Below are 11,661 nucleotides of genomic sequence, written 5' to 3'. Positions count from 1 at the left end.
AATGATCAGCCAGATCACCCCGGCTTGGCCAAGTAGCCCAACCAGCAGCGTCGACTCGCTCTTTGATGACGACGAACACGACGGCGCGTTGGGCACAGACGCAACCGTCGACGTCAACGAGTACGAGCGCCGCCCCGGGTCCGAGAATGCCGACGACCCCGTCGAGGTCATGGTGGCGAGCAGGAGCGTACCGCCTATAGAGGGGTTGTATGTGTTCCCGGAGCTACTGCCTGCAGACGTTGCAAGTAAGAAGAGAGGGCGAGACAAGCTGACTCCATAGGCTCCGCCCTCAATGCCATCTCCGAGTCCGACCACTTTCGGGGCGGCGTGCGCGATCAAGTCATGCTTTTCACGGCAGCCCCGCCTGCGCCCTCATCGCTCCCACAACACATTACGGAGCTGGAATCAACGCTGGCGGATCTCATTGCACCATACCTGCCTCCAGAAGTTGCCCAGTTGGCGTTTGACCAGCGGCTCGCTCGTCAGGCGATCCTCAACCTTTACCCTCCAGGTGAAGGGATTACGCCCCATGTCGACCTGCCAGGGCGGTATGCCGACGGTATTGTCGGTGTAAGCGTTACTGGTGGCTGTGTGATGACTCTGGAACGGGTGGGGGCGGACATGGAGCTGGGCGGACCTTCCCGGTACGACGTATACCTCCCACCACGAACTGTGTATGTCCTGTCCGGACCAGCACGCTGGGCATGGTCGCACGGCATCCCTGGTCGTACCTATGACGTTGTCCAAGAGACCGCTGGAACCGTTACACTCCCTCGCTCACTGCGGGTGAGTGTCACGTTGCGATGGATGAAGGAAGGTGGCGGCGTCTTGACGTAGACAACCTCACCGGTATCGTAAATAGAAAGTCTTCTCCTGGACCATATTATGTTGCATGTATTCCGAGTATAGATACCTCGCTACAGCTCCTGGCCCCTTTCAAGGTCCTCCCCCTTCTCATCAATCTCATCCCGCGTTACTCGGGACCAGGGCTCTTGGTCTTGCTCTTGGTCTTGCGCTTGCGGGGCTTGGGGGACGAGGTAGCCGACTCGAGCCCCGACTTCTCCACGGGAGTCTTGACAACGACGGCGGCCGCGGTGTTCGAGTTCTTGACAGGAGGCTCAACTTTGGTCTGCACGCGGCGAGGAGCCTTACGCCACGCCAGAACCTGCGTAGTAATGACACGAGCGGCAAAGAGACCGGTGAGGAGAAGGACGGCGATGGCACGGGCCGTGTCGTTGCTGACGGGGCCGGCGGCCTTGGCGTCACGGAGCTCGTCGGGGATGTGCTGTGCGAGGAAGTCGGTCACGGGTGCCAGCTCGGAATACGTGCGAGTGAGGGCACAGTAAACGATGGAGCAGAGCATGGCACCCCAAACGTCAAGCGTGCCGAGGATTCCGCCGCCAAGGATGTTGGGGCGACCAATCGTCCACCGGGCGTGGGACAGGCCGAGCAGCTGCACGACCCACCCACCGCCGTTGGTCGCGACCGCGCCGAGAATAGCAGTGGCCCACCAACCACCAGCGGCGACGGTCGAGTTGGCCACAAGCGTGGGGACAGCCGTAATGGCCACACCGCGGGCCATGCCGTCCACGACCGACATGGCGAGGTTGAACGGGAGGGTAGGCGCCGTCTGCACGATGAACAGCGCCATTCCCGTGGGGATGAGCAGAGCGTATACGGCAGGGTAGATGAGCCACGGGGTGGGCGAGATGAGCCATGCAGGCGGCGTGGAAGTGAGCATGGCCGCAACGGTACCACCGCCCCCTTGTTGACGTCAGCCGGGTCCATCCACAAACAAACAATCCTTGTACTCACACGACACTGTCAAGAATCCAAACAGGTCCTGCAGCACACCAGGGTTACCACCACGCGTATGCGTCATGGCCGCCCAGGCCGTGGCGACGCGCGCGGCGTGCAGCGCGGCAAAGCGGACAAAGGGAAAATAGACATCGTGGACGTTTGTCGATTGGAGGTGCTGGATGAGGCTCTGGAGCGGCTGAACGGGCGCGAGGGGCATCCCTGCGGAGAGCTGCGACAGAGGCGCGAGCTGGGATGTCGCCTCTGCGATGCGCTCGATGAGCTTGTCGACGTGCTCCATTACGCGCGGGTGGACGAAGAGAAGGAGATGCGATAGAAGACCAACACCCAATACACGTTGACCTGAACTGAACCCACACATTCCAACCCCGGCGGCGTTGCGCCGAGAACCCACTCCGGCCCACTCTCCGCGCGCGGTGCCCGATATCCGGTTTGGTCCCCGCCGACGACTTGCAACTCTCGGTAGATGTCATGAAAACTGTCCATGCTTTTGCTGCTCTAGATGTACTGTACTACTCAAATTCTAATGGAAACTGATATCCTACACACACCTCGCGCTTAAGGGAGGAGCCAAGCAGCGGTGTACTGAGGCACGGCGTCGTTGACGAGGTCGTCCGAGGAGAGAGCCACCTTGCGGCCGGTGGGGACGGCGACGGGGGTCTCGCCAAAGTTGACAATGATCTCCCAGCCGTTGGGGCGCTTGAAGTGGATAACCTCCTCGCTGCTCGGGACCCACTCGAGCTCCTCGGCGCACTGGAGCTCGTGGCGAAGGGCAAGGGCCTTGCGGTAGAGGTTGAGGGTGGAGTTGGGGTCCTTGTCCTCGATGTCGACGGCGTACTTCTTGTACACGGCGGGCTGGACAAGGTGGGGCTCGGCGTTGGGGCCAAAGCCCATGTTCTTGCCCTCAGCCTCCCAGGGGATACAGACACGGCAGCCGTCACGGCCCACCTCGTAGCCGGGGCGACGGAAGAAGGTAGGGTCCTGGCGCTGCGAGTCGGGCATGTCGTGGACCTCGGGAAGACCAAGCTCCTCGCCCTGGTAGATGTAGGCAGAGCCGGGGAGCGCAAGGATCATCATGGTGGCAGCAGTGGCGCGGCGCAGACCAAGGGAAACGTCGGCAACGGGGTTCTGGCCCTTGTTGATGAGGTACTTGCGGGTAGTCTCGTAGAAGCCGCCGTCGTTGTCGAGGGCGTGGCGTGTGGCGTGACGGATAACATCGTGGTTGGAGAAGACCCAAGTGGTCGACGAGCCAGAAGCCTTGGCGTCCTCGAGAGACTCGGAGATGATGTTGCGGAACAGGACGGGGTCGAACGGGGCCATGAGCATGTCGAACGAGAAGGACTGGCCGAGACCGTGGGGTGAGGCGTAGAGGGGCTTGCGGTGGGACGCGACCCAGGCCTCGGCGACGGCGGTGAGAGGGGGGTTGTACTCGTTGAACACACCGCGCCACTCCTTGTAAACGTCAAAGACGTCATTGCGGTCAAAGTACGGGTGGGTGTCCTCGGGGAGGGTACCGGCGAGCATCTGCTTCATCATCTCGATGAGAGCAGCCTGGTTGGGGAGGTCGCCGCTGAGGTCCTTGGTGCAGCCGTTGGCAACGTCAACGCGGAAGCCGCTGACACCACGGTCACCCCAGAAACGGAGGGTCTTGAGGAAGTCGTCGCGCACCTCGCGGTTGGACCAGTTGAAGTCGGGCTGGCTGGAGTCGAACAGGTGAAGGTAGTACTGGCCGTCACCGACGGGCTCCCAAGTAGAGCCGCCAAACATGCACTCCCAGTCGGTGGGGGGCTGGTCCTTGTTGGGGCCAAGACCGTCACGGAAAATGTAGCGCTCACGCTCGGGCGAGCCCTTGCCAGCCTTGAGAGCGGCCTGGAACCAGACGTGGTCGTCCGATGAGTGGTTGGGGACAATGTCAACAATGACCTTGATGTTGGCAGCCTTGCAGGCGGTCATCATGTCGTCAAACTCGGCAAGAGTACCGATCTTGGGGTCAACGTCACGGAAGTCGGCCACATCGTCTGTGGATTGGTGTCAGCCAAAGCTCGCAAGATTGGGGCGTTACTCACAACCACCGTCCTTGAGGGCCGAAGGGTAGAAGGGCGAAAGCCAGATGGCGTCGACACCGAGGTTCTTGAGGTAGGGCACCTTGGAGGTGATACCGACCAGGTCTCCGATACCGTCACCGTTGGCATCGCAGAAGCTACGGGGGTAGATCTGGTAGACGAGCGCCTGGCGCCACCAGTTGGCATCGTCGGTGAGGTAGACTTGTACACCGTCAGCGACCATTCCTCCGCTGGGGGGGGCGGGGCACAAAAACAGCACCAACACGTACCAGGGTTGGGGGGTGACGGTCATGATGGTGATGGACGATGGGATGGGGGAGAATATGCTGTTTCTGTCGGGGGTCGCTGGGCCTTTTCTATGCCTGGGCACACTGTGCCATGGGGACGAATGCGGAGCAACAGGCTGGCGCGCTAAGCTTGCAGCGCTGGCTCCAGCTCACATGTGGTGCTCATGAGAGACGCGCTTCAAGGCGGCTGATGGGAGGCCCACTCGGGGACGGTCCGAGGTTGCGCCGTCATGTCGGGCAGATGTGCCCTCGGTCCACCTCGGAGCGCCTCCGAGAATGGGAGGGGCGCCGAACTTCCCCCGCATCGCTATTTTCCCAATGGCCAACGGCAGGTCGTTATCCATCGCACTTTTTGTCGCTCTTTCACGGAGCCCTCCTAAGCTGCGGCTTGGCGCAGTAGTGGGCAGCAGGGTCAGGATGGATCCGTGGCAGGCCCAACGTGGGGTGGCCTGGTGGGAGGGGAGACGCCATTGTCGTCCACTTTTTTAGGATGCCGATATACGGCCAAAACGCTCCACAACCTCCACAAAGCCGCAGACCACACGCGACACGCCGCCGAGCCCGCCGAGATGCACACGGCCGATTCCCAAGAGAGTCTGTACCTGCTATACCGTCAATACGCGTCAGTAACCGCTTGGTAGTGTGTTCGCTACGACGTGTCGGCATCAACGAAGCCCCACGAAGACAGGCAGGCTTCTGTCAGGGACATGTTCGGGGAACAGCGAACAGAGATGTGTGCATGTGCTACTAAAACAACAAATGGCGAGGGGTGAGAGTGCGGGGGCCATACGGCATGTATGTAAGGAAGAATGAGATCCGAGACCGATAGAGACCTAGCAATGTTGGGCTTTTAAAAAAACTGGGTGTTTCTAGAAGGCAGACCAGACCGACAGCGTAAAGCTACGCTGCCACTGGGGTTGCCGCGAATGGCCGCGCTGACCATTTAGTAGCGGTCGGTGCGGTCGTTGCGGCGCTGCATGAAGTCGCGGCCGGCGCGGCGGACATCGTCCCTCGAGTTGCCGCCGAAGCTGCGGTTCGACTGACCACCAAAGCCACCACGGTCCTCACGGCCACCAAAGCCGCCGCGGTTCGACTGGCCACGGTCTTCACGGTTACCGCCATAGCTGCCGCGGTCCCCACGGTCGCCGCCAAAGCCGCCACGGTCGTTGCCACGGGAGCCACCAGCGTTGTCGCGGTTGAGGCCAAAGGTCTTGCGCTGGCCGCCACCAAAGCCGCCACCGCCGCGGCCGCCACCGTTGCGCCTGGCGCCGCCGAGGCCGAGCTTGGTGAGCATACCTGGCGAGACGTGGGGAGGCTGAGAGAGACCGAGACCCTCAGTCGACCAGTCCTGGATACCGGCGTAGATGTCGTGGCCCTGGATCCCGAGGATGTCGGTCTTCGCAAGGTAGTAACCAAGCAGCGACATGAAAACGTCGTTGACAGCCTCGGGGTCGAGCATGGGGAGGAGGTCGGCGACAGCCTGGTCAATGTTGGCAATGCCACGAGCGTCGGTCCTGTCAGCGGAGAGAGTGTCAATCTCCTTGACAAGGTCCTGGACGCCGAGGTCCTTGATGGGGACCTTGCTGAGCTCATTGAGGAAACCGGCCTCGAAGGGCTGGAGAATGAGGTCACCGCGGCCACCAGTGTTGCCACCACGACCGGTACGGCCGACACGGTGGACGTACTGGTCACCGTTCTGGGGGATACCGATCTGGATGACACGGGTCACACCGGGGTAGTCAACACCACGGGCCGACACATCCGAAGTGACGAGAACGGAAGCGCGCTTGTCGCGACGGAAACGCTCGTTGGCACGCGAACGCCTGTCCTGGTCAAGACGCGAGTGAATCTCGTGGACCGAGAGGCCCTGGGGGAGGTGCTCGGAGAACTCGCGCATCAGAGTGGCGAAGAGCATGGTCTGCTTGGTGGTGGGAAGGAAGACAATGACCTTCGAGTTCTTGTTAACGAGCTGGTCGTGGGCCACAAGACGGGCAAGGTGGGCAATCTGCTGGCTAGGGGTCTCGAGGACAGTAGCGTACTGGGGGACGTGGAGGTGAACGTTCGACTCGTTCTTGGGGACACAGTCGATGAAGCTGTAGTTGGGCTTCAGGAAGTTCTTGGCAATCTTCTGGATCTGGGGCGAGACAGTGGCGGAGAAGAGGAAGGTCTGACGCTCCTTGGGGAGGCAGTTGACAATCTGCTCAAGGTCGCGAGAGAAACCCATGTCAAGAAGAGTGTCCGCCTCGTCGAGGATGAACATGTCGGTGTTGGCGATAGCCTCACGAACGACGGGCTCGTTGAGGAGGTCGACAAGACGGCCGGGGGTAGCGACAACAATGTCCTTGCGGCCGTAACGGATGGAGCGGAACTTCTTGAGCTGCTCCATGCGGCTGCCACCACCGACAAGGAGCTGAACCTGGCGCTCCTTGCGCCAGGTGGTGAGCTTGAGGGCCTCGTTGGCAATCTGAGTGGCGAGCTCACGAGTGGGCGAGATGACGAGGGCACCAACGTGCGAGCGCATGATTTCGCGCCTGTTCATGCCAGCGGTGGCCAAGGTGGGGACAACACCGTCCTCATCCGGGGCGTTGGCAAGCTCCTCGGTCGTGTACTCGCGGGCATCAATAGCAGGGACAAGGAAAGCAATGGTCTTGCCGGTACCAGTCTTGGCCTTGACAAGCAGGTCCTCACGGCCGTGCTTCTCACGCTCCTCACGCGCGGCAGTCTCCTCAGGAGTCTCGGCGTTGACAATCGACATGGCAGTCTTTCCACCAGCAAGCTCGGGCATGCGGCCGAGAACACGCTTCTGAACCTCACTCATGGCAATGAGGTTGAAGGGCTTAAAAGTGAGCGACTTGAGCGTGTCGTGGTCCATGCGGCCCTTGAGCGACGAGAACGGGACGAGCTGGACAGCGGGGCCGGAACCCTTGCCGTGAGCATCATCGGGCGAGGCAGTCGAGGCGTTGGCAGCCTTGCCGTCGTCCTGAACAAGCTCGGGAGTGAAAAAGCTGTCGTCCTCCTGGCTACGGGCAGGCGCCCGGTCGCGCGAGTGGCCAGCGCCGCGCGAGGGTCCGGCATCCCTGTGGGAGGCGCGCGACTCGTTGACGGGAACACCAGCAAAGAAGTCGTCCTCCTCCTCGGCCTCCTGGAGCTTGGGGTTGGCCGAGTACGACCTCGACGCAAACGAAGCTACGTAGTTCAGCTTTTGGTATTAAAACACCATGTTGCATCGCAACCAACTTACCACGGGTGGCAACGAGGACGGGGCGAGAGATGAGACGAGGAGCAAGAGCCGGGCGGCTGAGGAGGGCCGCGAGGCTGCTAGAGCTCCTTGCAAGTGCCGTGCGGGGGAGCATGACTTTTAAAATGAGGGTGGGTAGGATGGGGGATAGAGGACACTCAAACAATAGTTGGCAAGAGTTCACCACCCGGACGACTATGGACTTCGGGGGGGCGAAAATAATCGGCGGCGACGGAAGTCGCGCGTGAAGAGCACGTGGCCAGCCGGGAGAAAATAAAGATGTGGGATTAACAATAATTAAAATAATAACAAATAAATGGAAAGATAACATGGGATTAATAATAAGTTTAACCCGTAAAATAATGCCCGAACGGTCGGTTGCCGGCCCCGGTCCCTGATCAAACCGTCCGGATATAGCCCGAGTATCAGGCACCGGCATCCGGCCCGCAGGTGCCGGTGTCCGTCACCGGACCGGCCGGCGTACCTTCCAACAGCACATGGCCTCTTGCACTCTCAAAGCTCTCTTAAAGCAACCTCGTTTCGTCCACTCTCCCACAACAACTCCAGAAGTCAGCAACAATCATGTCGAACGAATTCGCCCCTATCAGCGTCGGCCTCATGGGCACAGTGAGTATCAATCCCGCACGTGGCACAAAAGTGGCAGTCGAGTCGTTCACCTTCCACTCCTCAATGTCCTCCTCTACATCCTCCTCGACTTCGTCCCCATCTTCCCATGTTCTCCTGCTGTTCAGAATCGAGCTGACTTCCTTCTCGGGAGAGTACTGCACGGGAATGACGCCCTCGGGCCAGTCCAAGTCAGACAAGAAGGTTTGTGACTGGAAAGAACGCGTCTGACTTGACCAGATCGGTGTTGTTGGCATCACGATGTTTGACCTCCGTCGTCACGGCAAGGTCAGCGAGTGAGTCGCACGGTTTTACGTACCTATCTGACCGTGTAGCATTGTCATGGCCGGCACCAATGGTGGAAAGTTCCCCGAGGTTCGCGAGCACTTCAAGAAGAACATTGGCGATGTCTACAAGGGCCTGGACCTCAACTTCCGCGGCTTCCCGGAGGGCAACGTCCGCGACGCTGAGGCGTACAAGACGGCTCTCCGTGCGCTCCCCAAGGGTTCTGCTGTTATCATCTTCACGCCCGACTCGACCCACTTCCCCATCGCATCTGAGGCTCTCAACCTTGGCCACCACGTCATGGTGACCAAGCCTGCTACTCAGAAGCTCGAGGACCACCAGACTCTCATCGACCTTGCAGCCGAAAAGGGCCTCGTCTGCTGGGTTGAGCACCACAAGCGTTTCGAGTGAGTTACGCAGGCGATTGGAAAGATAAACACTCCCTAACAATGCAGCCCCGCCTACAATGATGCCCGCGCCCGTGCTCAGAACCTCGGCGACTTCAACTTTTACCAGTCGTACATGTCGCAGCCCAAGTTCCAGCTCGAGACTTTCAAGTCGTGGGCTGGTATCGACTCGGACATCTCGTACTACCTCAACTCGCACCACATCGACGTGAGTACTGTAAACATGCCGATGAGGGCGCAACTGACGGACAGATCCACTGCTGGATGGTCGAGGGCAAGTACCGCCCCACTCGTGTGACTGCTTCCGCCTCCAAGGGCATTGCCACTGGTATGGGCTGCGACCCCCGCACCGAGGACACCATCACCCTCCTCGTCGACTGGGTCAACATCGCCGACGAGTCGAAGCGCGGCACCGCCGTCTACACTGCCTCGTGGGCCGCGCCCCTCAAGGCCGGTGTTCATTCGAACCAGCGTTTCCACTACATGGCATCGGAGGGAGAGATCGAGGTCGACCAGGCTCACCGCGGTTACAGCGTCGTCGAAGATGCGACGGGCAAGTCGCATGTTAACCCATTTTACATTAGCAAGTCGTTGTTTTCTTTCTTGAAAATGTATACTGACAGTCTACAGAGTACTCGGCGGACGAAGATGGCTTCTTCGACGCTCGTCGCGGTTACGGTTACGTTTCGCTGGAGAAGTTCATCGACGCCGCACGCAACGTCAATGCCGGTGTCAAGAAGGCCTCTGACTACGAGGGCAAGGGTCTCCCCACCATCCAGGCCACTGTTCTCACCACTGCCATTATCCAGGCCGGTCGCATTTCGCTGGACGAACGTCGCACCGTTGAGGTCCTTGAGGAGAACGGCAAGTACAAGCTCAAGTAATTTATCTGGGGTAGTATTAGTTGTTTGTAGACATTATGATACGAGGTCGCTGCATTCAGTCCAACCACTCCAAATGTTGCCTCTGGTCACTGACTGCTGCTTTCGCGACCAACGATGATTGACGGAAAAATCAACGAAAATCATCCGCAAAATCTATAACTGCAACTACAACTTTACTCCATCTCGCTCAGCGCACGAGCCTCCAACGCCTGCCACCAGGAGATCGCCTTGGTGTATGCAGGCGCGCCGGGTCCAGGAACAACAATGTTGCGCACACCTTCCTCGTCTGGGGCGCCAGGAGCCGACGCAGCAGCCGGGCCGAGGGCCGCCTTGCGAGCCTTGCGAATCTCGGCAATGTAATCGTCGAACGGGACGCTGGCACGCGCGTTGTCGCCCTTCTGCGCGGCGACGTGGCGCTCCCATCCCCAACGCGCCTTGTACGCCACACCGACGGAACAGTCGTTCCAGTGCGCGTCGGTCCAGCGGCCCTTGGCGGCGTCCCAGTCCACAGACTTGGAGACTGGGCAGCCGAGAGCGTCCGACATGATGTTGCAGATGGACGGGTTCTTGCCCGCACCGCCAGTCGCGTACACGCGCGACAGGGTCACGGAACCTGCCTCGCCTGACAGAATAGCACCAGAGCGAGAACGGTAGTTGAGCATCTGGGACTCGAGGATCGCAAGGCTCTCGGCGCCGACGTCCTCGAACGCCTCGACGCGCTTGGCAGTAGCAGCGTCGGAGCCCTCGTACTTGAAGACACCGTGGGCACCAGCAGGCTAATGTCAGCTGTGACGACTTGCGTTAAGAACTCACGATAATGTCCGGAAGGAGCCACCAGAATGCTGTACGGTTGATCACGTCGTCGGCGGTCTTTGGCCGGAGACGCTCGACACCCTCGTTGAACTTGTCCCACGACTTGTCAAAGTACTGGTCGCGAACGTGCTCGCGCGCCAGAGAGCCACTCTTGTACACGAGCATGTTAAAGTAGCGGAGCTGGCCGTGGCCCTCACGTGCCGACGTGTCCTGGACACTTGGAGGAGCGATCATGGCCGGGTGGAAGAAGGCATGGAATTCGGGGTGGGGGTTGTACGCGGCGGTGGAGACGAGAACAACGTCCGAAGTACCGAGCGACACCAGACCCTCCGACTCACGGAGGACCAAGCTGAGGAATGTAGCCGGGTTGTCGCCAGTGCCGGGGACAACGACACACTCGGGCGAGAAGCCGTAGCGCTCCTGGAACCAACGACCAATGTTACCGACTACACGGCCACCGTCCGTCTCGACCGTACCGAGCTTGGCGGCCAGGTCCTCGGCACCGTCCTTGCCCGCAATGGCCTCCAGAATGGGCTGGGCCCATCCACGGGTAGGGCTGCTCATGTTCCAGAGGTTCATGCCGCAGGCGTCGCTCTCATCGATACCCTTGACCTCGCCGTCGGCGCACATAAGAGTTGTGATGAAGCTCGACACGAGGGATATGCGCGACGTGGCAGCGTATGCCTTGGGGTCGTCGTTGCGAAACTTGAAAATCTGGGCACCGGTGAAGCGAGTGTGTGCCGACGAGCCCGTGAGCTGGGCGAGCTCCGTCTTGCCTCCCACGGCCGCAGTCATGGCACGGCACTCGGGCTTGGTCGACGAGTCCTGCCAGTTGGGAATGATACCGCGGGAGAACGCACCCTCGAGCTGTGGTGCCATGGGCTTGGTTGCGTCGAGAGAGCCAAGAATCTTGCTCGCCGACTGGGACCAGTACACGCTGGCGTGCTGCTGACCTGCAGCTGAGACACCGCGAATGCTGCCAAAGTCCCAGCCAGCAGCCTTCATACGCTCGCAGAGCAGGTCAAGAGCCTCGACAGGCTGCATGACTGGAGAGAAGACCTCGCCCGATCCCTCGGGACCGTGCAGGACGCCGCCCTTGGTGCTGAAGTGGGCCAGGTCGGCATCGAAGCGCACCTCAATCTCCGAGACGACGCTGAGGTCGGAACGGAGGAGGGACGCCTTGAGCGCCTGTGTCGACGAGTCGAGACCGAGGAAAAGCGCGCCGTTAGTCATGGTGGCGAA

The 11,661-nt window shown here is 60.4% G+C and overlaps 6 protein-coding genes across 6 annotated transcripts; 2 read left to right on the top strand and 4 right to left on the bottom strand.

Annotated features, from left to right (window-relative positions):
• Nucleotide 1: 1 nt before the first annotated feature.
• EHS24_007102 (uncharacterized protein) lies at nucleotides 2–858 on the top strand (the record flags this gene model as incomplete). Its single annotated transcript, XM_028622478.1, has 3 exons — nucleotides 2–245; nucleotides 281–786; nucleotides 838–858. The coding sequence occupies 3 exons, from the start codon at nucleotides 2–4 to the stop codon at nucleotides 856–858; spliced, it is 771 nt and encodes a 256-aa protein (XP_028477370.1).
• A 115-nt stretch (nucleotides 859–973) lies between these two features.
• Nucleotides 974–2,098, bottom strand: EHS24_007101 (uncharacterized protein; the record flags this gene model as incomplete). The annotated part of the gene is made up of 2 exons (XM_028622477.1): nucleotides 974–1,764; nucleotides 1,816–2,098. The coding sequence occupies 2 exons, from the start codon at nucleotides 2,096–2,098 to the stop codon at nucleotides 974–976; spliced, it is 1,074 nt and encodes a 357-aa protein (XP_028477369.1).
• A 278-nt stretch (nucleotides 2,099–2,376) lies between these two features.
• Nucleotides 2,377–4,334, bottom strand: EHS24_007100 (uncharacterized protein; the record flags this gene model as incomplete). The annotated part of the gene is made up of 3 exons (XM_028622476.1): nucleotides 2,377–3,836; nucleotides 3,885–4,082; nucleotides 4,322–4,334. The coding sequence occupies 3 exons, from the start codon at nucleotides 4,332–4,334 to the stop codon at nucleotides 2,377–2,379; spliced, it is 1,671 nt and encodes a 556-aa protein (XP_028477368.1).
• Nucleotides 4,335–5,111: 777 nt separating this feature from the next.
• On the bottom strand, nucleotides 5,112–7,521 carry EHS24_007099 (uncharacterized protein; the record flags this gene model as incomplete). Its single annotated transcript, XM_028622475.1, has 2 exons — nucleotides 5,112–7,354; nucleotides 7,410–7,521. The coding sequence occupies 2 exons, from the start codon at nucleotides 7,519–7,521 to the stop codon at nucleotides 5,112–5,114; spliced, it is 2,355 nt and encodes a 784-aa protein (XP_028477367.1).
• Nucleotides 7,522–7,988: 467 nt separating this feature from the next.
• Nucleotides 7,989–9,606, top strand: EHS24_007098 (uncharacterized protein; the record flags this gene model as incomplete). Its single annotated transcript, XM_028622474.1, has 6 exons — nucleotides 7,989–8,033; nucleotides 8,271–8,326; nucleotides 8,366–8,722; nucleotides 8,771–8,930; nucleotides 8,975–9,286; nucleotides 9,346–9,606. 6 exons carry the CDS (start codon nucleotides 7,989–7,991, stop codon nucleotides 9,604–9,606), a joined length of 1,191 nt encoding a protein of 396 aa, XP_028477366.1.
• A 173-nt stretch (nucleotides 9,607–9,779) lies between these two features.
• On the bottom strand, nucleotides 9,780–11,652 carry EHS24_007097 (uncharacterized protein; the record flags this gene model as incomplete). Its single annotated transcript, XM_028622473.1, has 2 exons — nucleotides 9,780–10,382; nucleotides 10,420–11,652. 2 exons carry the CDS (start codon nucleotides 11,650–11,652, stop codon nucleotides 9,780–9,782), a joined length of 1,836 nt encoding a protein of 611 aa, XP_028477365.1.
• Nucleotides 11,653–11,661: the final 9 nt, after the last annotated feature.

This window comes from Apiotrichum porosum, assembly GCF_003942205.1.
Source record: "Apiotrichum porosum strain DSM 27194 chromosome Unknown scaffold_4, whole genome shotgun sequence".
NCBI classification, from domain to species: Eukaryota; Fungi; Basidiomycota; class Tremellomycetes; order Trichosporonales; family Trichosporonaceae; genus Apiotrichum; species Apiotrichum porosum.
Note: the sequence above shows the minus strand (reverse complement) of the source record. Positions and strands in the feature narration are given on the sequence as shown.